Source organism: Phaethon aethereus (genome assembly GCF_964289735.1).
Source record: "Phaethon aethereus genome assembly, chromosome: 25".
Classification (NCBI taxonomy): domain Eukaryota; kingdom Metazoa; phylum Chordata; class Aves; order Phaethontiformes; family Phaethontidae; genus Phaethon; species Phaethon aethereus.
This window is the reverse complement of record NC_138601.1, coordinates 1684158-1711672: the sequence shown is the minus strand read 5'-3', so window position 1 is coordinate 1711672 and position 27515 is coordinate 1684158. Positions and strand designations below refer to the sequence as shown.

Below are 27515 nucleotides of genomic sequence, written 5' to 3'. Positions count from 1 at the left end.
AGTCAAATTGTTTTTGGCTTTGATCAAAAGAGATGCCAAACATGACACAAGTGAATGTGTGGGGGAGTGCCCTAGAGGACCAGGTGCTGGCAAAGGGAAGAAAGATTGAGGAGCCGTAGGTCTGCCCCCTTCTGAGAGGGGTAGATTGTTAGACAGACTTTGCTGTATCAGGTATCTTCTCCCTAGGTGGAAATCAGCTGAGTTTGGCTGAAGAAATGTAAAACCCCTAGAGGACACCTAATCTGAACTTCAGTATTCATCTCTTAGTTACTGCATTTGTGTCTGGAACATGGAAAGCTCAGGACTATATATTGAAAAGGAAAAAGATAGTGGAGGATGCCAAAGGATAAAGTTCTTCAAGAATGATCTTACTGGTGGTCACCATCTGGCTGTGACTGCCCAGCTGCCTTCTGTGGCATTCCGCTTTCCCCTTGCCATGACAATACCTCTCTTTTCTCCCAGCACCGAGACAGGAGGTAGGATGAACTGAGATACGAAGTGGCAAGCTCCAAGATGAGTTGCAAGCCAGAAACAGGCTCTAAGGTGTCATGGCTGCCTGGCACTGACCAAACCCATGGGCAGCAGCCCAGGGACGCTGCTGATACAGCTGGTGCCTGGCTTGCAGCTCTCGCAAAAGGACACCCTTTTTGATATGTCTGCTGGTGTAAGAGCATCTACTCAAGACTGCAGTGTAAATGTACTGGTGGGGCATGTGAAAGCCTGGTCACAAATGTGACTTCTTTAACAGCGGACGGCTCATGGAACAGCCACGTAGTGCTTTGATGAAGCTCATGTAGGCTGTGAGTCATAGCCATCTACAATGGTATCTCCATGAGAATGCAACCATCTCCTTTGACATTCAGCAAAGTTAAATAAGACATCCAAGGGAAAGAGGACAGTGTCATGTTTATGAAATTGGATTACTCAGCTCTGAGTGTTGCCTACAGCTTCCCTCATGGACATTTTAAGGGTGGTTTTGTATTTCTGTTGCCTTCATCGAGTTCTGGCCAAGTGTGTGCTGTCTTATCCAGTCAAGAGCACATGATGCTGCAACCATTGCTGCAGAAACTGGAGTGTTTTAAGCCTCCTCCTTGTTGTAAATAGAATGTTAAACATGGAAAGGGGACAAAAGAGCAATAGCAGTGAGCTGAGGCAGTGGCTTATGTTGACAGTTTGATTAGTCTATTGGAAAGACTTCTGAGAGATTATTTAGTTACAGTGAGAAGAAGGGGAAGATTAAGACTTTCTGTCCAGAAGAAGAGGGCAAGACAATGGCTGGTGAGTGGGAATTCAGACCAGCAAAATGCAAAGGCACAAGTTTCAAAGAAAAAGACAAATGTCCAACTCTAGTTGCAGAGTCTGTAACACTGGGTGTCTTCAAATCCAGCCTGTGCTTTTCTGAAAAGAACTGTTTGAGCCAATACAAATGAATTCCTCACCCTTCGTGTAAAAGGATCAAATTCAGTGGTTGAAGTACACAGCCCTGCCTGGCTTTGCAGCGAGGATTTTTTTTTTCCCTGTCTTCTGGGTTCATGAAGAAGAAGAACCCATATGGTCTGTGTCTTGCTGTGATTTCTGCCGTAATGGTCCTCTGCACACATCGATAGTGGCTGCACTGACCAAGGCAGCAAAAGGAGGAGGGTGTGCTTGGGCAGTGTTAGAGGAGCTTTGATCCAGCTGTAGTGTAAGGGGGGGCTTCTGGGAAATCAATATTCCTTATTTCCCCTCTAAACTCCTCCATCAGCATTCAGTAAGATGCCCTTAAATTATCAGGTGGTATACATGGAAGGACAGACAAGGTTAATGCCAGTAACTTAAAATAACATTATGATAACTGGAGACCACACATGAATCCCAGAGTCTCTAGTGCAGGGGATGGAGGAAGGATACTGAGTTCCCCAAAACAGTTGTGCTGAACTGGCATGTGGTGCTGAAGTATTGACCTTAAATTCAAACAATTCAACAATGAGGAAAGTTCCTCTATCCCCGGCAGATTTTTTTTTGGGGGGTCCTATATCCTCTGCTGGATCTGCTCTATTCCTTTCTGATCCAAACACACTTTGTAAAGAAATTAGCTTTAAATGTTTTTCCAGTGCTCTGCCTGCAGCTCATGTTGCAGAAGCCTCCACAGTCTGCAAACACCAGTGGAAACCTGAGAGCTGCTCCCACCACCCCAGGCGACCAGCTAGTTCCCTCCTATGCCCTTAAGTGTAGTTGGTGTTCAACCACAGTTGGTGGTCCAGGACTGGATCAGTTTACTGATCTATCACATGGTCCTACATACCCTTTGCCCCTCTCAGTTCACCATCTTTACCAGAGATAATTTGCTCTGGAGACAGCACCCAGCAAAAGCATTTCCAAAACTCGTATGTGTGCTACCAGCATGGATCTTGCCCTGCACACCCTATTTGCACAGCTGCTTTCAAATTTTTCCCAGGTGGGCACAGCCCTTTGTATAGGAGATTGATGTCTCTTAGCTCAGGACTTTGGTGGTCTCCTCTTAGCTCTTGTGGACCATTGTGAAGGATGGAGCCAGGAGTACATGGCTATGAGTTGCCTTGGCTCTCATTAGAGCAGTCCAGGTGTCTGTATGTGCTGGAACAGCAGCTCATCACTATATTGGTGTAGATCTGAGAAAGATCCATGCTTTTTTTTTGGATATTCATTTCTCACAAGAGGATGGAGAGCACTAGGCACCGTGGCTGAGGAAGGACTATGGCAAGATTATGTCCTGGCCAGTGAGATCTACAACTTGTGATAAATTCCTGCTCCACTTTTTTTGGAGTGACAATAGCCCTAAGTGAATGAAAATCCATTCCTGATCCTCAGGAATGTTTCTCGTTGTACAAATACCAACCCTTTCTCTAGTCACACAGAATTACTCAGTAGCCAACTTCACGCCACGCTAACAATTCTTCAAAAGCATGTTGCTTCTTGCAGGAGCTCAGCACCAGGAAGCATGAGAGATGGACTAGATGTGGTTGGAAATCTAAGTTGACCCTCAAAGTGCTGACAGTTAAAGAAATAATGAAATTCAGATGCTTGTGTCAGGCACAGAAGGAAGAGACAGAAGGAAGAGCAAGATACCGGATAGTTGTTAAATGACAGGAGTTTTAATCACACTGCATAATAAGAAGACAACCCCCTCATTGCCAGCAGCTCTTTTTAGAGGCAAAATTAATGTGTTGCTGGACACAGTGTCATAAGAAGAGAGGAGGATGGGGAGCAAACTGACAAAAGCAAGAATTACCAAGGCTGGAAGAAGGTGGTTATAAAACCACTCATGCTATCAGCATTAATTAATATTAATTTCTCTGTTGTAAGATTGTACCTGTATGTAAAGTAGGATTGTCAGATTATAACTGCATTTGGTAAATGGTTTAAAATGACTTCTAGAGAAGAATACTAAAACATACAGAAAATCCTGAATTAACAGGTTGGAAGAAACAATTGGAATGTGTAGTCTGACTGTTATAATGCAATTTAAAAACTTCCCATACCCCCTCGGCTTGGGGTTTATGACTTGTGTCTGGTTAAAACAACAAATAGGAATATTTCTCATATTAAAATGTGGATGCAGGACAACCTGACTTGGAGCAGGACAACCACCAACACTAGAGTAGGTTGGCAATGGTTTTGACAAGCCACATTTTTTAAACCTCCAAGGGTGAAGATTACTCAAAAATATCCACCTCCACAGGAACCTGTCCCAGGTTCCTCCACAGGAATCTGCCGCCTGCTTGAGAAAAGAGTGTTTCCTAATGGCCAACCTGAATCTCTGAATAAATGTAAATTTGGTGCCTTTCCTTTTCTCCTACTAATTGTCCAGTATGGGGCATAGTATATTCAAGGACATCTCAGCTGTCTTTCCATGGATGCTTCCTGTGTTCCAAAGGATTTTGAATAGGCACTTTTACAGATTTTTTCTGGGTTAACAGACATTTCCTCTCTGCTTATCCACAGAAGCTTGTAGGACTGCTAAGAAATAGCACTTTTCAGTGCTATTCTCTTAAGTCTACATTCACACGGCTAAAGGCGCTTCAAGTGTTTTAGGATTGTCACATTTCTGCTGGTCATGAACAATCCCTTCTAAGATGCAGCTGGCTCTGTGTTCTTCCATGTGGTGGTCCAAAATATGATTAACATTGCGTCTTGCAAACGTGGAAAAAACCTGGCGCACTTATAGCACCAGCTAGATATGGGAAACAATACTCTCAGCCCTAAAAGGTTATGGAGAAAATCTTCTTGGAAGGCCTGTCCAGGCACATCATGGACAAGAGGGTGATTGGAGACAGCCAGCATGGATTTACCAAAAGCAATTTGTGCCTGACCAATCTGATAGCTTTCTGTGATGAGGTGACCAGCTCTGCGGTGGAGGGAGAGCAGGGGATGGTATTCACCTCATCTTTAGTGAGACCTTTAAGATTGTCTTCCATAGCATCTCTATAGAAAAACAAGTGAAATATGTACTAGACAGATGGACTGAAAGGTGGGTGGACCACTGGACTGAAAGGCTAGTGGTCAATGGCTCACAGTCTAACTGGCAGCTGGTTAAGGTAGGCTGGAAGGCAGGGTGAGTATTCAGAAAGAATATTTTCAACAGGTGAGAAATGTGTTGATGGGAACCTCATAAACCTCAACAAAAAGCAAATGTCCTGCTTCTGCAGTGGGACAGCGCCATGCAACAGGTCAGGTTGGGGGGTGACTTGCTAGAGCGTAACTTTGCAGAAAAGGACTAGAGGATCCTGGTGGGCAAGCAACTTGAACAGGAGTCCCTTGTGTCCATGCAGGGAGAAGGTCAACTGCACCCTGGGGCTGCCTTAGCAAGACAGTAACTAGGATGTTGATGGATATAATTCTTCCTCTCAGCACTTGTGAGACCACATGTGGAGTCCCATGTCCAGATTGGGGCTCTCCAGGACAAACAAGACATGGACATACAGATGGGAGTCCAGTGGAGGCTACCATGATGGTCAGGGGGCTGCTTTGAGTAGGCCCTCCAGATAAGAGATCGACAGATGATCATTTCAACATAAATTATTCTATGATACGATGATTCAATGAGCACTGCAAAAGCCTGGTATGCTCACCCACTCAGAGTGTGGCTGTGAAGTTCATAGTGGTGGATGCTTTTCTACAAACTGTAGATATTGAAAAGCTAGCTGTCAAAATTGCAACTGGTTGTGCTGGTTCCTCATCCAGTCAACAGAGAAGAACAAACACCTATGTGAGCTTACTTTCAATTGCACTTGATGAAAAGTATCTGAGACTGGAGGTTGACCAACCTCCAGTGATGCCTCATTGATCAATTCATGTTGAAAATATGGCCGGCTTAGGGGACTAACCTTCAGGTGTCCCCATTTTGGCCATCACCTAAGCTAGTCACTCAGGCTTGCTTCATAACAAATTGAGAAAATTATGCACTTTTAGAACATGATCCACTGACCTGTTTTACCTGTTTACCTCTGGATGAGGTTCTCTGGCCAGCAGTCTAGACATGTGGTCTAGACACTTGGTTTTAAGTTGTGCCTACACATCTGTCTCAGGTGGTTCTTACTGACTTTTCATCTCCACTAAAGTTGGATGAGGCTGCAAGCACAAACCATTATCTTTTTAAAAGGTAAGCAGGAAAAACCAACATGCTGTTAGAAAAGCCACAGAGATGTTTCTCATACAAGCTAGCACAGGAACATGTACCTTACCCATAGCAATGCCCTGTGAAAGCCAGAACCCTGCCCTCTATTTGCAGAGCAATTCAGAAAAGTTGTTTTGGTAGCCTTGAATGTCATGGACTGTGCTATTTATTTCTCATTGCTCAGGGAGGGTTTGACTATAGCAGAAGTAGCGATGCTCAGTGGACAGACTCACCCAGGATACCACTATCAGTACCACCAGAGTACCTCTCTCTCACACACAAATGCTCGTGCAGGTAAATTTTGTAGGTAAGTGAAGCAGCGTTTGAGCTTCCGCACAACAAAGGACTCTTCTGTTAAGATGAGAGCGGATTCAGAGGATGAGGCATGGAATGGATGGAGTTAAAGGAGTCCAGCAGGTGAGCATTTAGCCCTACCTTGCAGTCCTAAACATTGTGTGGGCAGGTAAGAGGACTAAAGAGCATTTAAATGATCTCCTCATTGGCCTGTGTGGAGCTTGTGAAACATCTGTACAGCTAATGGAGGAGCAAAGATGTTTTGGGATTGGAACATCTGACATATGAAGACAGGCTGCGAGAGCTGGAACTGTGTAGCCAGGAGAAAAGAAGGCCCTGGGGGGATCTTACCAATGTGTATAAATATCTGGTGGGAGAGAGTAGAGAAGATGCAGCCAGACTCCTCTGAGTGGTATCCAGTGGCAAGAAGCAATGAGAATAAACTAAAACACATAAAGTTGTGTCTGAACATATGAAAACTCTTTTCCTGTGAGGGTGGCTGAACACTGGGACAGGTTACCCAGAGAACTTGTGGAGACTCTATGCTTGGAGATACTTGTAACCCAGCTGGACACAGTCCTGGGCAACCTGCTGTATTTGACGCTGCTTTAAGCCGGAGGCTTTAGCTAGATGATCTCCAGAGGTCACTTTCAACCTCAGCTTTTCCTTGATTCTGTGACTAAATATTTAGTTCATTGGCAACATACCATGGATTTAATGCTGAAGGACCAAAAACATTGCTGTGGGGCTTTGGGGACAGATCTGACCGGTACACTGCTGGGATTCATCACGGGATGAATACACCAAAGGACCAAAAGCACTGCTGTGGGGCTTTTGGGACAGATCTGATGGATATAATTCTGGGGTTCATATGAGAGGTGGATGGAGAGACCCGTGGTGGGGTGGTGGTTTGGGAGGAGCGTGAAAAGGGTGTACCTGATGGTTTGAATGCTGTTGCCACAAAATGGATCTTGCAACCACTCCTACCCCTTTGCCTGGTTGAGCTTTCTTAGACTGTTGGGAGCAGGAATTGTCATCTGTTCTGTCTGCCCAGAGCCAGCATAACTGCTAGGGCAGTTCTTCTTACCCTCCTCCCCATCTCTCATTTCTCCTCTTTCCTCCCTCTGTCCTTCCCAGTCAATAGGGAGACAGGAATTGTCAAAGCAAAATCTCACACTTACAAAGTTACGTGAGGTTGAATCAAAACTGAACTAACTCAGACTTCCTAGCCTCATGCTTTTTTAACACCTGGCCTAGAAAGCCTCTTGTTTCCAATTCGGGTGCTATCACCCAACATCACCTGTTGAAAATACAACCCTGAAAGCCATTCTCTTTCTGATGGGAGAATGTCTCATCCCACAGATGTCTTCAGTTCACATTCCCTTTGCTCAGTCACAGCTTTCTTCCTACATAAATCTCCTACCCCTGGGTTTTCCTTCTTCTCTTTGATCTGTTACTCATTGCAACCCTCTTGTCTCCTACTGTAATCTTAACTATCCTTCCTCCCATCATGTCACCCACACCTCTGCTTTTCTGTTCCCAACCATTCCTTCCCCTCCTCCTCTGCCTCCAAGCCCTATTCCAGGTACAGAAAGGGGTTTTTTTTGTACCTCCTGATCTTCATGCATCTCTTGCTGCTTCTGTCCTGAGCCATATCCCTTCCCTTTAAAGCTCCAACTGTCTCCCCAGCTCTGTTTTTCTCTTATGAGTCATCTGATGTACTTTATCCTCAGCTATCCTGCCCACGTCCTTTAAGGGACAGACTGGCCCCATGTCCTTTGCTACTGTCAACGCTTTTTGCATTCTCCATGTTGCCTTTATTCCCTTGAAGCCAGTCTTGCTCTACATGATCCTGACCTCCACATCCATCATGCTTGGTGCTTCCACACTAACACATCACCAGCCACTCTCTGTTCTTGTGCTCCTTTTTCCTTATTGTTGGGTGACTGCTGCTTCCTCCACAGACTTACTTCGGCTTTCTGAGCTGGGCCAATCTGACCCTGGCAAAGGCCAATTCCAGCCCCACTGGTGGAACAATTGGGTTTCAACCCTTGCTTGACCATGGGAGTCAGTGAGTGGGTAGAAAGAGGCACAGTTAGCACACCCCCCACAGGCTTGTGCAACTTCCTGAGGTTTTTCCTCAACTGACCCAATCAGCTAATATTCATATTTGCATATGTTTTTCATATTACCTGGCTTTGGTGGTAGTCACCACGCTGCCTGTCTGGCCCTAGTAGCACCTTCCGTACTGCAGTGCTGGAGCAAGGCAGTGCCCAGCCAGAGAGCAGAGCGGGGGGTCAGACCTAAGCCAGTCGCCTGCACTGAGGCCGGTTCCCTCTAATGTCTCCTCCTTTGCCTGAGGAGTCCCCACAACAAAGATCTTCATAACAGAGCAAGCAGATCCCTCCAGATTACTATGATTTCCCCTTGTCTGAGCATGGCGTTGAGCAAACGGATCTGCTGTTGCATCCCTTACATTATCTCTCTGCCCACTGGCGTGTGGATTAGTGTTGCTGCAGCAACAGCACTTTTGTAAGATGAGCCCGTTCTGTGAGAGCTGCTCCAGTTTGGGTGACTCAGGGCTCTGTCATGGGCTTGAAAGTGATTTGGCATCTGCCTCCACTCCTTTGTCTTGGCATTGCACAGGGTTTGGCTCCGACTTACTTGCCAGCAAGTGCTGGAAGGGTGGGGGGGCAGGGCTTGGGGGCTGGAGTCTGCTTTTCTTCCTAACGAATGCAGCCTGAATAAAGTTGCTGACAAGGGTGTGTGTCCAGGGACTGGGCTCCTGTATTGTTTCGTGTATCAGATATAAATGTTATGTTCAGTAATGCCTGGTCAAAGCAATGTCACTCTCAGTTTAGAAAACACAATCATGTGATTTGCCATGGGAGAGAATCTATTCTCCAGGGACTGTGATAATATTATTCACCCAAGAATTTACATAAATGCACATGATTTGCATATGCAAATGTATCCTTCTAGGCTGTGACCGCAATAAACACAGCAAGATTTTCAGCACTGCAAAACCTTTCCTCCAAGAGAAACGCTGAAATTTGTTTGGAGACTTGCTCGCTCCAAACTGGTGAGTCCTGGCAGGGCTGTCGGTTTGCACACACACTGCATGCGACCAAGGCCACCTCATTTGTCAGAGCTGCTGCCCGCTTGCCAGCCCTCCCACCGCCAGTCCTGCCTGCGAGGCGTTCCCACCAAAGGGATAACCTGCCACTCGGATTCACCTTCCTTTCCTGCCTCTTCCCAAGGCTGGTGCTGATGGAGGGAAACACTTCCTACCGTGGAGGAGGAGGTGATGGGACACTCAATCCAGAATGGAGCATTGCAGAAATGCAGGGAAGGAAAAGAGATCTCTCCACCCAGGCCATCGAGGATGCTGGTCATCCCCTGTTGGTCAGCCAAGCCCTCACTGCGTGCCTCCAGTGTAGGGTGTCACTTTGGAGGGGCCTTGATAGAGGTTAACCTCAATAAGTGGTTAGTGCCAACTGCCTGGAAACAGCACACTGTGAGCCACCAACTTTGGCATTGAAAAGCATCCACCCAATGCTCAGATACTACGGCAACATCCAGTTGAACACTGTGGATGAGAATTACTACATCCACCCAGCTGTCCCATAATTTGGGGTGTGATCTAAGATGGATGCCTGGGCTGCCTGTCTTTGTAGAGTCCTTTGCTGTGCCCTGAGACCAGGACTGAAGATAACAGGGGTGATTCTGCTCCTATAAATAGCCCAAGGTTAGCCCAAGAAGGACATGACATGCCCTGGCCTAGGAGGAGACAGTGGGTGCCATGGTCTAGCACTGAGCTTCGCCCTGCCCATCCTGGGAAGTATAGCTGAGACTGAGGCACCTAGTTCTGCCTCATCTGGATGAATTGATTCTTAAGTGTTTTATGTCAGCTACAACATGGAAAAGCTGAATTTAATCTTCTGGAAACCAGATCTAGAATTAGTCCTGGTGGTTTATTGTGGTGAAAAATGATGCCTCTGCCATCCTCTTACCATGGAGAGCAAAGCAGCGCTCAGAGATGAGCGGTGCTGGGCTCTAGAAAGATGTGAGACACAAACTGTCATTAATATTGCAGAAAATATTGAACCAGCTGACACACTGGGTCTGCTCCAAAGGTCAATGTAGCCAGTGTTCTGCATCCTTCACAAGTAATCTCAACTATATTGGGAAACACCATGTGAAACAAGGCAAGGGTAAAAGATGGCTTTGCCCAGTATATGTGGGTTCCAGCAGTGGTATTTCCAGAGTTGAAGCTGAGTTCTGGACTATCATGCTTAAAGACTACCGGTGGAGTCATTCTCAGCAATTTTCTCTAAGCCACTTCTCACCCCATGGTATATGTAACCTCTAGAGTGCTTCCTGAGAACAAGTTCCACAACCTAATTACACATTTCTCAGTTCACCTTAAACCCAAAGGCCAATAATTTCATCAGGGAGCAGCAACAAGCCTTTTAACAAATTAAATGGGAGATAGTTTGTGCGGTAGCCCTTGTGCCAGTCCAGACAGGACAAGATGCGAGAAATGTGCTTTGCACCCTCCAGATGAAAAAGAGATACTAGCGGCATATGAAGCTGTTTGAGCCACTTCAGAATTAGTTGGTGCTGAAGCACAGCTGCTCTCTGCACCTCCATTACCTGTGCTGGGCTGGACATTCAAAGGGTTGGTCCCTTCTATGCATCATGCAACTGATGCTACGTGGAGTAAGTTGGTTGCACTGATCATGCAATGCTTTGAATGGGAAGCCCTGATCACCCTGGAATCCTGGAATTGATCATGAACTGGCCAGAACGCAGAAATTTTGGAGTATCACCGGGGAGCTGACTCATGCTGAAGAGGCCCCACTGTATGAGAAATCACCAACTAACCAAAAAGCTGGGGGAAGAAGGAGGAAGTGTGGACGTTTAGAGTTATGACATTTGTCTTCCCAAGTAACCGTTACATGTGATGGAGCCCAGCTTTCCTGGAAGTTGCTGAACATGTGCCTGCTGATGGGAAGTAGTGAATGAATTCCTTATTTAGCTTTGCTTGTGCGTGCAGCTTTTGCTTTACCTATTAAACTGTCTTTATCTCAGCCCGTGAGTTTTTGTACTTACACCCTTCTGATTCTTTCCCCATCCCACTGGCAAGGAGGGAGCGGCTGTGTGGTGCTTACCTGCCTACCTGGGTTAACCCACAACAGGTTCTTATATGCTGAAAATAAACATATTTTCCTAGGCACACTCTTGTCATAATTCATGATCTGCAAGATCTGTATTGTATTCACTTGTAATTGTCTTTCTCCAATCTGCAAATCTAAGTTAAGTATTGTCTCCTCATCTGAAGCCATTCAACATTTCTATTTCTTTGTTCCTGTTGGCTTGTTTGTGTGTTTATCTCATTTTATATAACATTTTTGGAAAATCAATGATCAGATTGCAAACAGACCTCAGGATGCATGAAACTTGGACTGAAATAATTGTATTTTTTTGTTTTAAGAACAAATCCAGCAACAGCTCCTAACCAAACTTTTCTATAACCTATCAACTAATGTATTCCCAAAAATCTGGGCAAAGGAGACAGCAGCTAGGTGCAAAGCTTGTAGATGTTGTACAATTCTACATGTTGATTACTGAGCACTGAACTACCAACTGCAAAGAACTATTCATAATGAAGTGCATTTCCAAGGTGATTGTAATAGAAAATCTAACCTATAACAATGTTGTGCAGATTGGGGATCCTTTTCCCAATTTGCATTACTTCATAGGAATTTGCAATTAATCTGCCTTTTTATTATCCATTGAGTGTTATCCATTCCTGTCTTCTGTTAAGTGATATAATGTGTAATGCAGAACTGGGCAGTTGACTTGTTACTGACTGAAAATTCATTATTGATATCCTGGAGCCTGATATGACTCAAGAAACAAAGGCTAAAAACACAACCCCAAAGCGAATGTTGTGTGAACATCTGCATCCTTTCCTATAGAAAAGTTTTCTAAGGTAAGTCATTCCAGTACTCTGTGGAGACTTTTTACACCTGATTGTTAATTTACAATGGTTTAGTTACCAGCAAGTCTTGAATTCACAATATCCAAAACCACATCAGAAAGCTCTTTTTCCAGTTTGTGTGTGATTTCCATTTGTGCAGCAAAACCAACGCACATATAATAGCCAAAGTCTCAAGGCTCAAAGCAGAACTCAAGTGTTTTCGCCACCAAAACCTAATCCATGGACAAGCCTCACCAGCTGTCACCAAGCCATGTTCCTCAGTGGATGCAGAAAAACCTGTGGACGTGGCACTTTGGGACATGTTTTAGTGGGCATGGTGGTGTTGGGTTGATGGTTGGACTTGATGATCTTAAAGGTCTTTTCCAACCTTAATGATTCTATGTTTCTGTGATTACAGAGCTGCTGGGCTGAACTGAATAAGAGAGAAGCACAACTAAATGTCAGGCAGGGTTGGACAGCAAAGACACAAAACTTGTAGACCGTTAAGATCATGGATGCTGTACTGATCATTTTGTTACGAGTATAACTACACTTCTTTGAGCCAGGCCAACTGGATTGGACTAAGCAAAAGTAGTTATTGCAGTGCAGGTAAGTGGAGTAGCATTAGTAGTAGTGGTATGGTGGGAGACACCACCATGGCAATGCATGTCTGCCTCAGCTCTGGAAACAGCTGCGCTAAATGGAGTAACATCTTTTCTGAACATCTGGGAAGACTCCTCTGTGTCCTTGGAGTATAAAAGACTGATTTTCAAGAGCATCAAGAACGAGTCTGTTTATGTAGATGACAGCGCTATCTCCAGTGTGTGTCCCTATTGTCTGGCTGTTCCTAATTCTCCTTGTAGTGCCTTTGTGGAAGCTTTCGTATATCTGATCAAAGGTTGAATAAGGGTTGCCCCTGAGGTATGAGACCACGATTCATGATAAGACCGTGAAGTCTGCAGACATGGCCCCCACGGACGTGGGGTAACACTCCTTCAGGGATTTTGGTAGAGCTTAAGTCTCCAAAACTATGGTTCTGAACATTACAACACTGTTGCCTTGGTTTGAGGCAAAGGCTCCCTTTTTGTAAGGGCTTATATCAGCTCCCAGACTCTTTCAGCTTTCTTACTTAACCAAACAGAAGCAACAGGCCATGCCTTAGAAAAATCACAAGGGAGATCTTAATTTAAGGAGATTTACAGGAAAAATGAGCAAACTGAAATGAAAAGTGAAAATGTACAGATAAACATAATTTAGTGTACTACATAAACTACTTGTCCAACAGAAATCAGATGTATTTCATTAAAAAGTTATTAAAGGTAATTTGTTGTTACCAAAAATAATGAGGCCAGAGCACATACAATGCAATAATCAGTTAGAATTTAAAAGGACAATTGAAAATCTTTTGCAACAATGAAAACAAAAGCCCCACCATAGGTATTGACAGCGTCAGCAGTCATGGGAAGCACATATTAGGAAATCGGGTGAAAAACAGGTCAGTGATGAGGGAATTGCGCGGCTGAGGCATGGGATATCTGTGCTCTTGGCTGAAATCTGGGCTGGAGGCTGGAGTGGTAATTCCTACAAGAAAATAAATAGTTTTGTGAGGTTTGCAGATGAGTCTGGACCCGGCTGTATTGTACATGCAGCTGATGGGAGTCACCTGATGGACTGCAGACATTTCTGCTGTCCTGGTCTGCCACTGTAGTCCAGGGAGCAGAACAGGCACTCATCTCGTTTTAGACCTCTGCCAGTAAAACCCACATGGCAAATGTGCCACTGTCAGTGGGCGACTGGCTAAGATGAAGCTGCCTGCACTGCAGATATCTCCAATGGGAGGAGAGGAGTAAGGAGTTGAGTGGCACTTGTTAGGACTCCTCTGGAGCTGTAGAAAGCCCCTGTGACGTTTTTCAGGGATCACTGCAAATTTCTTAATTATAATTCTTCACAATTTCTAGAAAGTAACTGCAGGAAAACTGGATGACTATGGGACATAAAAATGGGACCAGAATTGAACAAAATCAGGATTTTTATCACCTAACACTTACCCCTTCTGTTTTAAACTTGGAGGGTCTATTTGTTGAAAAGACGGAGGAAGATCTCTGGAGTCTGAGCCAGTGTGATGCTAGAGGGGCTCAGGGAAAGTGTTTCTCATTCAAAAATGAAAGGTGCAAGTACTGGGAAGGGTGCCAGTTAGACTTGATTAGAGTTGTAGGATTAATTAAAACCAGACAGGTTCAGAGAACTGTGAAAAAGGCAAATTAGCAAATCAGGAAACCTATCTTTAGAAAAGGAATTAGAAAGCATTTGGCTCCTTTATCATAGCAAATTTGCTTATCAAAGCATAGTTCTTTCACTTTTTCAGAGGTGGCAAAGCAACTACACTAACAGTCCTGGCAATCAACAGTTTTGTTGTTACGGGGTAAATACTCCATTTCTCAAGCCTGTGCAGTAGAAGCCCTTTCAGCCAAGGATAGCTCACAGTTTCTTTCTTAGGTGACAGTGGAGGTTTTCTTGACTGACCTGCATCAGCACTAGCCTATCTGTCTCCTAAAAATGCTGGATGCATGATCTGGAAACAGGTATCCTCTAGCTAGGGTAATCTGTTAGACAAGGGAGACAAGATACATTTGTAAAGGACCACTGTCTTACCCAATGGTTTGCAAATACCTTCTGTTTCGGGGTTAGTTTGGAATTTTTAAGGAGTCCTGGCTACACTCCTAGTCAGAGTAAACGGTAAGAAACAGAGGGGTCCTGCACTGGAAGAGATGGGGACTCTCAAGATGTGCCTAGTTCTAGGCTTTCTTTTCAGGTGTTCTCATAGGAAAAGCTGTAAATCATACACAGTCAATGCTGTGATAGTCTTAAACAGTGTTTCTCAGCCTATGCCCCATCTGGATATGGCCTTTATCTAGAAAACTTCAACTAAACAACCTTAAATAATATAGTCTGATATCAGAAGCTTTTCATTACGTCCAGTAGCACTGTAATATTGCCTACAAACTTCAGTAATATTAAATCACGTCCATTTGTAGATACAAAATGAACCTCAGATCAGGTCAGCAAAAATAAGATTGCATCTGCCAGCAGAAGGCTAAAATTAAACTTTGAGTAATTAAAGGAACATGAGCTATAACTGTCTATATATGGGATATGTAAATTATACAGCCAAATTCCCGACAAATCTTTCCCATTTCAGATCCTGTAGGAAAATCACCAATATATCCACTGAGTGGTATTGGGAACTGAAGAAGATCCATGAGATTATGGATGTATGCAGGGACTGGTGAACAGCAAATTTGTCTCATCCCAACAACAGCCAGTGGAAAATAGATGCCTAGTTTGCAGTCACTGGGTGGCTCTGTGTACCAGCAGAGGGAAGAGACCAGGTGGTTTCATCCTTTCCAAGACCAGACCTAAGATAGACTTTCTGGAGGAATACCTTAGAGAGAGGTAGCAGCAGACCGTGCCTTGATGGTTTGCATACAGTAGGATCCTACCTTTCTTGGAGAGAAATGCCATTGCAATTCTCTTGCTATAGCTTAGCATTTTGAGAAGTAGCTTATACCTTTTTAGAGCTATGCCAGGTTGAGCACGATATCCATGACAAGCTCCATTTACAGCCATTGCCTTTAGGAAACTGAGAGTAAGAATGTGCTTAAATAGAGGACTGCCAGCCTACTGGATTTTTCACAGAATCAGAGAATCATTAAGGTTGGAAAAGACCTTTAAGAACATCGAGTCCAACCATCAACCCAACACCACCATGCCCACTAAACCATGTCCCGAAGTGCCATGTCCACATGCTTTTTGAACACCTTCAGTGATGGTGACTCCACCACCTCCCTGGGCAGCCCGTGCCAATGCTTGACCACTCTCTCTGTAAAGACATTTTTCCTAATATCAAATCTAAACCTCCCCTGGCACAACTTGAGGCCATTTCCTCTTGTCCTATCACCGGTTACTTGGGAGAAGAGACCAACACCCACCTCACCACAACCCCCTTTCAGGTAGTTGTAGAGAGCGATGAGGGCTCCCCTCAGCCTCCTCTTCTCCAGATTGAACACCCCCAGTTCCCTCAGCCGCTGCTCATGAGACTTGTGCTCCAGACCCCTCACCAGCTCTTGGGTGAGAATGCCCTTGTCACATGCTCCAGCACCTCAACGTCCTTCTTGTAGTGAGGGGCCCAAAATTGAACACAGTATTTGAGGTGTGGCCTTTTATTTCCAGGTTTGACCATATCTCCTGAGACATGATCATATCCATATCGACATAAACAAAATCCATGAATCCATCTTCAAAAAGCCTTTGGTATGAGCTTCATAACGTTGTAAAAATGATAATAGCTACTCAGAAGTAATTTTTGGACAAAGGCCTCGACTTTCATCAAGGACGTTGGGTGCGTCCACATTGCTGAATGGCTGGACTCTGAATCCAGAATTCTTTCTATTTTAATGCTCAAAAATGTCCCATATTTGATATGCTGTTAACATATTAAAACCAGACAAACACTGATCAGTGGGAAGACAGCAACTAGAAACTGCTAAGACTCCCACTAGATGTGCCTAGGATATTTTACTCAGGCCTGGCAAAAATTTCAAAACAGGCTCAAGTTGAGCCAAGGTGGCATAGATACTACTTTGGCTCAACACAAGACTTGCAAATTGGATCTACAATGTTAAGAGAGTGTTAGCAGTGAGACATAGCTAAACAAATACCATTTCTAACCCAACTGACTATGATTTTTATACATTAAGCATACACTGATTAAAGCAGCTTGGTTCTCAAGATGCAAGGGGGTGTTGTACTCTTGCTCACATTGAGATTTCTGTTGGCAGAAGGACCAACAGCTTCTATGTTGGGACAGTAGATGAGGTGTATTTCTAGATGGCTGGCCTATCTGCTGGTGATCCTTAGAAATTGAGATTTGTAGCACACATCAGATGAAGACATTTTTCAGTTGAACACATAACAGAGATAATTGAAAGTGCTGTGCATTATATCTGCATGTTTTCAATACACAGCACAATTTTTTATTACTTCATATTTAAACTTTGCTTTTTAGTTCTTTAAAACTCACTACTTGGACATTTTTCTGCCTTTCCATAAAAAATCCAGCCAATAGTTCAGGTTGAACTGTTTGAACGGACAGTGGAAGGGCCTGATGAGCATCACTGAGACCCTATCGCCAATGTCAGGTGGAAGATAACCTTCTACCTCCTGATTACCAGCCCTAGTGAGTATGTGGGCAGTGTTCCTTTTGCCTCCAGGACAGCAGTGGAAATCAAGCGCCCTCGGAATGTCAGCTAAATTATGAAAGTGTAATTTAAAAGTCAGAAGTGATTTAATGACCTTAGAGTCATGTCCTCTGAGGGCTCAGACTCCCCACGTCTGTACTTTGCCTACAGGGAGGGAGGAAAGGCTGAAGGCATTCTTGCATCTCTCCTTGGCTCACACAGCCAAGCAGAGTAGTGACTGCACTACGGGAGCTGGAGAGCAACAGAGCCAAGATAAATACAGTGAGAAGGCATTAGCTGAAGACCTGTCATGACCTAGTTGGAGTGGCAATGACTCATATCTGGGCACAGAACATGTGTAGCGTATAACAGGGGTGATATGAGTGACCATCAGGTTTCTCCTTGGCATGTGTGCCTTGGGCCATATGTTCCCATCCTAAGCCTTGGGCTGTCACATGGATGAGAGTTGCTTCTTTGTGCTCAGGGTCCTAATGAAGGTCCCACCCCTCATTAGACATATGCTGGGGATTAAGTAATCCAGAACCTAACACTTTGCATCTTTTGTAGCACTGCTGTTGGCCGCAGCAAAGGGTGTATCACAGTCACAGAAACGATGGCTGAGAGGATCCCTGGAGGTCTCCAGTCCAAGCACCAGTAGTAGGACACTCCTCAGCACCAGCCCAGGGTGGCCAGGTGTCTGTGCAGCTAAGTCCTGCAGATATCCAAGGACAGCACCTCCTCACCTCCATGGGCACCTGGCTCAGGGCCACATCACCCTGGAGCAAGGAGGTTCTTCTCATATAAGCATGAACCTTTGAAGGTCCAGCTTGTGGCAATTGCCCTTTGCTATATTGTTTGGCACTAACAGAGGAAAGATGGGCTCTGTCATATTTGTAAGAGCTCTTCAAGAAGCCATAGGCTGCTGTTGAACAGCCCTCAGTCTCCTCTTGGCCACACTAAATGAGCCCAGGACCCACCACATTTCCTGGTGAGCCATGTGCCCCAGATCCTTACCATCCTGGAAGCACCCACTGGCCACTCTCCAGTTTCTCTACATCCCTTTTGAGCTGGTGTGGGGACACTTCTCAACAGAGTATTACACTTGCCTCAAATGCCAAGCAAAGGATGACAGCTCCCCTCAATCCGCTGCCTACCACTCCTCCTCCCAATGTAGCCCAGCACACAGTTAGTTTTGTTTGACATGAGCACAGCTGTGAGTTCATATTCCTGCTGGTAATCACTGTCACCGGTTCCCTGCCTGCATACACGCAACTGTGTTGGTGTGGTGTGAAGTTTCTACCTGGTCACATCAAAGTGAGTGTTGACATCTAGTCGGAGAAGCAAGTTTGCATGTAGAACAGCTGGCACGTGAATTCACTGGTTGGTGGTCTCCAGAATCCCCAACACCCCCCAGCCAGCCCTGAGCTAAGATTATCAGGTGGCCAGAAGTATCCGCTGAATTTTGAGTGCTCTTGCATGGGGTCTCTTAGGCAGGTGATTCACTTTGGCAAGTGCTGCTTTTAATGAAGGATTCAAATGAAAAGTAATCGGTTTGCAATTAAACTGCCTCTTAAAAGCTCTTTGTGATCACTTAAATTTACTTCTGAATTTAGTTACAAGAGATTTCTGGCTTAAGGGCAGAAACACTTTTAGGTCTTTACGTGAGTCAGAGTCCTTTTCCCTGTGTTCATCTGGCTCCAGGCTTGTGTTGATCCTGCGGGACAGAGTGGATCCCTTGGGCTGGGACACTCCAGGAGACATGAGTGGTTAGTTTTTGAGGGAATGAGATTTCCTGATATTTAGGGAAATGTGTACATTTCTTATTGCTCTGCACTGTGGTGTTCTAGTAGCATTTTGAAGCTCTTGCTGAACTCGAGATTCCACTGCATTGCACTCTGCCGTGTAGGGGAGAGAGAAAACTGACAAAGGGTGCTACCTGGCCATGCTAATACTCTGCCAAGACCTGGGGTATGTTGAGGTTCACAAGGCTGTACATCCTCGAAAGATCTCCTCTGGCAATGATTAGGGCTGCCTATGTGTGTTTGCCGTACAGGACAGATGATGAATCTGAATTCCAGCTTGAAAAGCTCTTGCTTTCATAGCATGGACTAAGCATCCCATTTGGCAAGGTGGTGATATGGGTTCGTATGGACCATGTCTGGCTGCAGAAAATGCTGAAAAAAACCTTTAAAACAACAAAATCCTGAATGCTTGTGGCCACTTAGCTATTGACAGCTGTTTTCATGAGCAGCCACATGTCACCTCAGCATCTCTCCTCATTACCTCTAGCCTCACTGCAATCCCCAGGTAGCTTCACCCACAGCTCTGGCAGGCAAGCGTTGACACACTTAGCGCAGCGCTCTGCGGTCTTACCCACCAGCCTGCGGGTGTTAACACCCCTCCAGCAGCAGCAGCAGAAGGCGACGTGTGGTTTATGCGTCAGCTCTTCCAGTTCAGAGCTTCACGTGCCAGCGCAGGCTGCTAGTGGAGGTGCTTTGGCTTCATGTGCCAGACCAGGAGCCGGAGCAGCACCTCTGGGCTTGCATGGTAAGTGCTGCCAGCTGTGTCACTGACAAACTCCATCATTATCTTAGTCATTTTTCCCCAGAACTGGCTGCATTTTAAGCTGTTGGAAAATTATATGTGGGGTCTTTTTCTTCCTTTGTAGTGCTACAGCAGATGGATTTGCATCAGGAAATCCACTCTCACAGTCTGATGCTGCACTGCCATTTTATTCCTTTTGAAAAAAGCTTAAAGGGCCACATGTCTGTAACAAAACACAGGCTACAGGATACATGAAGTTTTGAAACTTCAGAGAATGAAAAAACCAAGACTGCCAAGAGGATGATGTCTCCCATGCATTCCAGCAAAGTGAGACATTGAAATCTAAAGAAGACAAGTTACATGTCACCTTAGACTACATCTACATGCAAATGGTTTTCACATACATGTTTTTCCTAATGAGGAAGCTATTGTGGGACCAGTGAGAACATGTTTTTAAGTTTCTATCTGCCTCTTCCTAGGGGCCCAAGGCCACTGGGATCTCCAGCCAGCTGCCAAAGCCTCCAGCTTCCACTGAAAACATTTCTGAGGGATAGAAATAAAATTTAATAACATACGATGGACAAAGCCATTCTTCCAGTTGCCAAGTCATCTGCTTAGAAGCCAACAAACGCTGGATGGGAAGATGCACTTGGTGAGAGTCACAGTTATGGGCAGTGACCAATTAATAGTATGTCTTGAGGAACGATGAGAGGAGTGGGTCTGAATTTTGTACTCCCTGTTTACACCAATGACTCTGAATCTGGCTCCTTTCCCCAGGCTAGTGACACACCAGATGTTTTCAAGAATTCTTGGTGAATGATGCTTATGGAAGAGGAGAGCATTTGGTGTTTCTTCTCAGTTCATGGGTGCAGTTGTCTTCCTGATTGTCTTCTTCAGCCCCTGCACAAGTATTAGCACCCTGGGAGTGGCTTCTAGTTGTTCCCTAGGCCACAATATCTCTGTAGGCCTGCACTGACACAGCTCTGGCCATGGGCTAGATTTTCATCTAAATTCTCTCAGGACATTACCAGAAAGCTCTGGGCCCATCCATCAGTCTGTCCCTACACTGCATTGACCAGTCTTTCATGCCTTGATACGCGCAACCCCAAGGACTCAGACATGTTCTGTTATCCATGCTGTCATTAGGGTTTTTGGGATTTAAAAAATGACTGCAGGTGTGATTGGTGTCACCACCATCCCATTTTAGCTGGCACCTAAAAAGGCTGTTTGGCATGACCCATGGCTGCTGCCTGCAGTTCTGTGGTGCCAGCTGCCCACTCTCCCTCCACCCATGCCATCCCTGAAGAGTTGGGAAGAGCAGCAGTCCTGGTCTCCACGGCCTCACCACATCTCTCCATCTCTTCCTTCTCTGCCTCTCTTTTAGTGACAGTAATCCAGACAGCATAGCTGTTGGGCACATATCTGAGGAAGCTTTTGTTGGCTTCAGCTCCTCTTGTCAGCACTCTCTCAGGCAGCATTTAGATGATCTTTTCCTGTCTGTGTCCCATTTGTTCCTTATCACTGCTGTAACGGGATGGAAGCACGTGAAAAAGGGTTGAACCTATGGCAAAATACTCACTGAAGGCTACGTCTACAGTCTGTGCTACCCCTGGACCTTGCTCAGGCATTGCCTGGGAAAATGCTAGTTGATCAGGGACAGGACGATGTCAGGGAGTTTCTAGGAATCAAACAGGATGGAACTGAAAACCGCTCTTTTGGCTTTGCAGCCCAGTAGCTCCACCTTCCCGCGGCCACCAGCGAGCAGATCTGTATTTACACCGCAAAGTCTTTCCCTTCGCATGCCGTCTGTCCAGGCTTCTTCCTGTGCTGAGGGCTGATGGCCTGAGCCTCGCTGCCTTGCATATACCATTTCACCACTGAGGCCAAGGGCAGGATCCACCCTCCACCATGACGGCGTGCAAGCTGGAGGGTTGCTGTTGAGTTATGCTTTCTCTAGATAATATAACCAGATGGGCAGCACCCTTCCCTGACCCCTCAATAAAAATACAACTTGGTGCAAACGCTCAGCAGCTTCATCTTTTTGCTTTTATCTCTTCCACTGCACTGTCATTGCTGTCGTGCTTGCTGGCACTGCCTGACTGCACTGTGGAGCAGACGGCTTATTCCAGCCACCCCTAAACCCATTTACAAGGTGCCAAGACCCCATTCTCATTGCACTTTTCCTTGTGCACATTCAGACGCTTCCTCTCCACTACAGGAATAAATATCTTTCACATTTATGCCCCCAAGCAGAGATTATCTGTTTTGATTTTGCTGCCAAAATATTCTCTATACAGTGGAAAAATACCCAGAAAGGTCACCCCAGCAGGTCCGGGCACTATCTATCACCAGTCCTGCAAGATAAACAGTCTTCCTGAAGGTCTCGTATTTAGCAGAGAAGGGTTTAGCTGAGGATAAGGAAGCACTGATGATCTCCGGTCCAGCCTGGCCTGGAGGGGTGCCAGGAGTCCAGTGCAGGGGACTAGACTGATGCTGTGCCCCATATTTGCTTCCCTCCTCCTATTTTGGGGCGTGTTGAACCCTGCAAGTGGGACTCATTCCCCAAAGTCTGCTCTGTGCCTGCCTAAAGATCAGAGGACCAGGAAGACAGCTGGAAAAGGATGTTTTTTTAACGAGTGTATATCACATCATGCTAGAGCACATTGTGCATAAGATCTCAGCTCCACAAAGCAGGTATCTGAAGCCTTCAGTGGGACTGAAGGACATATTTAATTTTGTGTTCTGTGGGAAGCATTGTCTCTGCCTGAGCAGTCAGGGAGCCCTGGCCCAGATATTCCTGCCCTTCTGCTTCCTCAGCCTTCAGGAAACCTCTAAAACCCTATGCCATTTTTGATAACTCCTCAACCTTACATGGGGCATCTCATCACGTCGCTTCAGTACAGCGGAGACTCTCTGGCACTTTGCTATTGCCAGAATCTCCAAAAAATATGCAAGATATGGATCTATTGAATGAAATTCTGTGGAAAGCTTGTTTGACTCCCTCCTTTCCCATGGATGCTGCTTGCCATGCCCCTGGTGTTTCTGTCTTAGATGTCTTCTGTATTGTTCATTTCGGGTGAACTTGTAGGGATTTTGGAGAAGGCAAGGACATGGGGCAGACACCTGTCTGCAGTGTCTTCTCCTGAAAACAGGGAGAGACATTTTGCTCACAGGGACATTTTTGCTTCACGGGGAAAAATCAGACCTTTTCATCAAGAAGATTTCGATTCCTCGCTCTGAGAGTCAAAAGACTCCTTGATTCAGGCGTTAAATCCCGATTTATATCAAAGCCTGTGGCAGGTCAGGAGCTGGTGAGACCCTGGGAGGGCTGATGTCACGGCAAGGTGTCGTTGCCCCATGCAGATTCTTGCCTTTAGATCCAGGCGTGCAATTTTGACCTGTTCTACAAGCCACCGCGCACCCCTGTTCAGACACGCCAATCCCCAGATGAAGGAGAAAAGGGATGTAAGGAATTAAAGTGATGCTGTCTGTATTTCAGCAGGTCCCCTGCCCCAGGCTTAGGTCCTGGAGTTAGGCAGCCACACTCAGGGCGAGGAAATAATTTCATTCTTTAGGAAAACATGCTGTGATTTAGCCATTTCGTGAACCTGTGTAGCTTTTAAATGCTTCCTGAGCGTGGACTTCTCATTGTATTCTCAGTCTTTCTCTACTGGAACTGACATTTTCATTCCGAAAGTCCATGGCAATAAGTGGATTTTTAAAAGAAATTTGGCTTTTCCCCTCTGATTTCTAAATATTCCCAGACATGGCAGTCCATTTCCAAGTTCACTCACGCCTACTTCTTGCCATCTCCATGTTGACACTGAAAGGATCTAATTCAGTAATAAAAAAAAGACTTTTCTGGAAAGGCGAAAATAACCCAAGAATTCAGTAGCACCAAATTCCAACATCACCCTCTTTGCCTTACAGATCATTAGGCTAACAGCCCCTACCTGGCACATACAGAAACTTAACGAGATATATTCCAATGAGAAATCCTACATGATAAAGAGAGAAATTAACTGAAATATTCTGTTATGCAACTCGCTGTCTGCTGTGTTTAAATGACCTGAAATGTTTTATTCTGTGTTTTTTGTTCTGAAGTGCTTCCAATTACATTTTGTTAATGTACTTATTTATATACTGTTATATTAATATTTAAAATAAGTAACTCAGGTTACTTATCAGACACATTATAAGATATAACCAATTCTTTCTAAAATTATTTTTATTATTGGTGCAAGGAAATAAGTGACATTTCCATAATTAAAAAGAACAAAATGTATCCTTGAGGCATTTTACTAATGAATATTTTCTCAGGTTCCATTTGTGTTCTCAGCTTATTTGCTGGACTAAATTCACATGACAGAATACAACAAAAGAAGAGAAAGAAGTCCAAAAACTGCAGCAGCCAAAAAGAAAATAGAATTATTTTTTTTTTTAAAGGATGGTTCACAATTTAATGGCAAGGAAGAAAATACCTGCTACACAGTCATGCAACGGACAAAATTCCTATTGCACGAGAAAATAAAAATGCATTCTTTTACATCTAAACCAAATGCCTATTGCTACAGTGACGAAAATGGAGAAATTAAGAGTGGTGGGGAAGACTCCATTTGCGCAAAGGGAAATATTGCCCTTTAAAAATAACCCCCAAACTTTTAATTGATTACCGGTCAAATCTGAAGAAATAATGCTTAGAATCAAACATGCAGTCGTGGCCAGCTCAGCAGGGTGAAGGGTGAAAAGGAAGGAACACGCATACGCACAAATCCCATAGCTAATAATTAATTGATTTGTTAATCAATCATCGAAAGAGGGAAGGGGGGGAAGAAATCTTACCACCAGATTGGGTAACCGGCTAAGACCTTTGTGCCATTGAAGAGAAAAGATAAAATTAGTCCAAGCAGGTGGTAATCCATTAGTCCAGGCTGGTGCAAGGGGAAAATCTCAGCGAAGTTTTCAGAAAAACATTAAGTGCCAAAATGAAGAATCCCCCTCCTCCCAGGAAAAAAAAAAAAAAAAAGGAAAAAAGAGTAAGCCAAAGTCCCTCGTGGTGTGGATGACTTTCTGGCTTGTCAGAAACACACCTCTCCAAGCCTTTTCCCCGTAGATCATCCAAAAGCGTCTATTAAGAAGTGCAGGGCTTGGGGATGTCAGCAGGCAGCCAATCAGACCGCATGGCCCAAGGTAAGGGATGAGTCTCAGCTCAGGGCTGTCAATCATGCTCTCCTCCCCCTCCACCCCACAACTTTGTTCCTAGCCCTCGCTTCCACAGACAAACCCTCTTTGCGAGAGACTTTACTGGGGCAGGGAGATTTTCGGGTTTTTTTTTTTTTTTTTCCCCAAATTTTTTCGTTTTTGTTTTTCAATTTCACTTAGAAACCCAGGATGCACCGACCCTGCTTCTGGCTTGGCATGCCAAGACTTTGCAAGGTAAGGATGAAGGGTCACTGCGATTGCGCTCAATCTCACGGTGGGGGTGAGATAGACAACTTATTCTTTAGATGGAGAGGGAGGTGAACATTAACCCTTGCAGGAGACAGAGCTAATGGGAGCACCAAAGAGGCAGAATAACCCTCTGAAAGGGTTGATGTGAGCCACGTGGGCAAACCTGGTTATAAACTTTAAGTGAAATCTGCACTGCCCAGGTTTTTCAAAGCGTATGGGTGGGGTGGATGAAGAGGGGAAGCAGTGGCAGCCTGGTTTTCTATTGAGAAAAAATGCCATGTCATGGCGAGAGTGGGGCAGGCAGACAGGTAGATGTCCCATTAATGAATTTCTTGTGAAGTGCATCTCTGGGTGCAGAAAGAGGAAAATAATATCAAAAAACCACACATGTAATTAGAAAAAATAAATCACAAGCAGTATCACTTCTCTAAAGAGGTTGCATGTTGCAAATAGACCCAACAAAGATTTTCCTTGAAAATCCTTGTTGTTCCATAGAGACACTGTTTTTACAGGAGCTATTGTGTCAGGGTAGCAGATCTAGGGGATGACTCAACAGAAATGGGAGAAGTCAAAAAAGGTGCTTTTGCTCGTAAAGCATCCTCAGCAATCACAGCTCTATTGCCTGCAGTGGAGCTGCCCAGTTTATAACAACCTGGAGATTAGGTGCTTTAGGAATAACCAGCAAATCGATTTATTGCAGGAAAAATGGCTATAACAGAGGTCCAAGGTCCTACTTTGGGCAGCCCAATGCATCTCAGAGTTTTGAAATTTATAGACCTTCTCCTGCTATTAAGACTCTGCATGCCAATGCATTCCTTGTTGCTATTTAATGACTGGGATGCACCTGCTTCATGCCTCTGTCTTTCTTGATTCCCAGTTCTTACAGATTTTAGTGTATTTGGACACAGAGTTGTGCAGAGCTGTTCTCATAAGTGGTAATTGGTTTTCTGGCCGTCATGCATCCAAGAGAGGACATCCACTAGCAGCTCGCTCTGCACCTCATCAGCCTCTGCATCTGCTGCAAGGACTATGAGGCCAAGCTTCTCCAGGTTTAGTCCAATGGGTTTTCCAGCTGTCTATGACCCTATCATAGGGTCATATATAACATCTATTATAGATGTTAAACACAGCTTATTCCTCTTGCGGGATTTCAAATCCCAACAGGTATATTTGGTGTTGTCTATCCTGGCAAATCTCTTACCTGACACCCAGCTATGTTTTATTGAATGCAATCACTTGGGTTTCAGAAAGTGATGATTTTCAAATGAGTGTTTGGAGACACATGGATTTAATCTGTTGCACTAAATTAAACACTGCCTGGGAATCTTCCCCGGATCTTGAACTTGATTGTCCATGTTTTTAGCTATGAAGCATGGACCCTGGCATGGGCCTGACCTGGACAACTTGCACAGTCCTGAAGAAATTTTAATCACAATTTGGGATTAGTGTGGAATAGGAGCTATTCCAAATAGACCCTTTAAAATGTGACCCACCTTTTCTGGAGGTGAAGTGAGTTTAACAGGATGGATGAAGGTGGACCTATGTCCCTGTCTCTCTGGTTTGAGTGCCAGGGAGTGGTCACAGGCACTTTTAACTTACTGGTTAAAGCAAGCCATGGAGTATATGAATTACCACTAAAGAGCCTATAAGTCAGTCTAGTAAAAGTAGACCTTAAATTGCTACACAGGTTTGTACCTCTATTGGTGGACATTTTGGAGCCACACAAACGGAGCAAGGATTAGAAGTACCGAGCGAGAGAATATCTGTCATTAAAGTGTCAAACTGTTAAAGAGACAGCAAAAGGAGAGAGCGAAGTGAGATATCTCAGGTGATACTACAGGTGACTGACATCCTCATGGAAGAGGACAAAAAATCCCTAATGCTGTAGAAATCCAACTGGGGGAAGCTTTTGAAATCTGAACTGAATTATTGGTTGGTTGGAGAACATCATCAAGGTCTTGGTGGCCGAAACGTTCCTGTCCATCAGACATTGGGGAGCAATTCAAAGTGTTGAATTGTTCCCCAATCCTTTTCTTGATGCTAGAATTTATAAATCAACCCAGTAACAAGCTACAGAGTGCTTCCTCTGCAGACAACCAAGTTGGGGAAAGTGACCTAAGACCTAAACTCCAGAGACTGCATTTGCTGTCGTGTGTTTGACAGAGATCTCAGTGTTGCCTTGGGAAGAGCTGCATTACAAAAGCAGCAGATATGCCAAAGCACCCACCCACACCCCAGCAACTGCCCAACATCATATTGATGTGGCCACAGACAGGTTTTGAAAGATGAACATGTTGGTAAAGATTTGATCCCAAGCACACTGAAGCCAAGGAAAAGCTCTCTATAGACTCTGACAGGTATCTAATAT

The 27515-nt window shown here is 44.8% G+C and overlaps 1 protein-coding gene across 1 annotated transcript in view; it reads right to left on the bottom strand.

Moving 5' to 3' along the window:
• Positions 1-25629, bottom strand: part of WNT3 (Wnt family member 3) — a gene marked incomplete at its 3' end in the record, with an annotated part of 54565 nt that extends 28936 nt beyond the window's left edge. The window contains exon 1 of the mRNA XM_082010622.1: positions 24539-25629. Coding sequence (XP_081866748.1) covers positions 24539-24618 — 80 coding nt within the window. The 5' untranslated portion in view covers positions 24619-25629. The remainder of the gene's footprint in view (positions 1-24538) is intronic.
• Positions 25630-27515: the final 1886 nt, after the last annotated feature.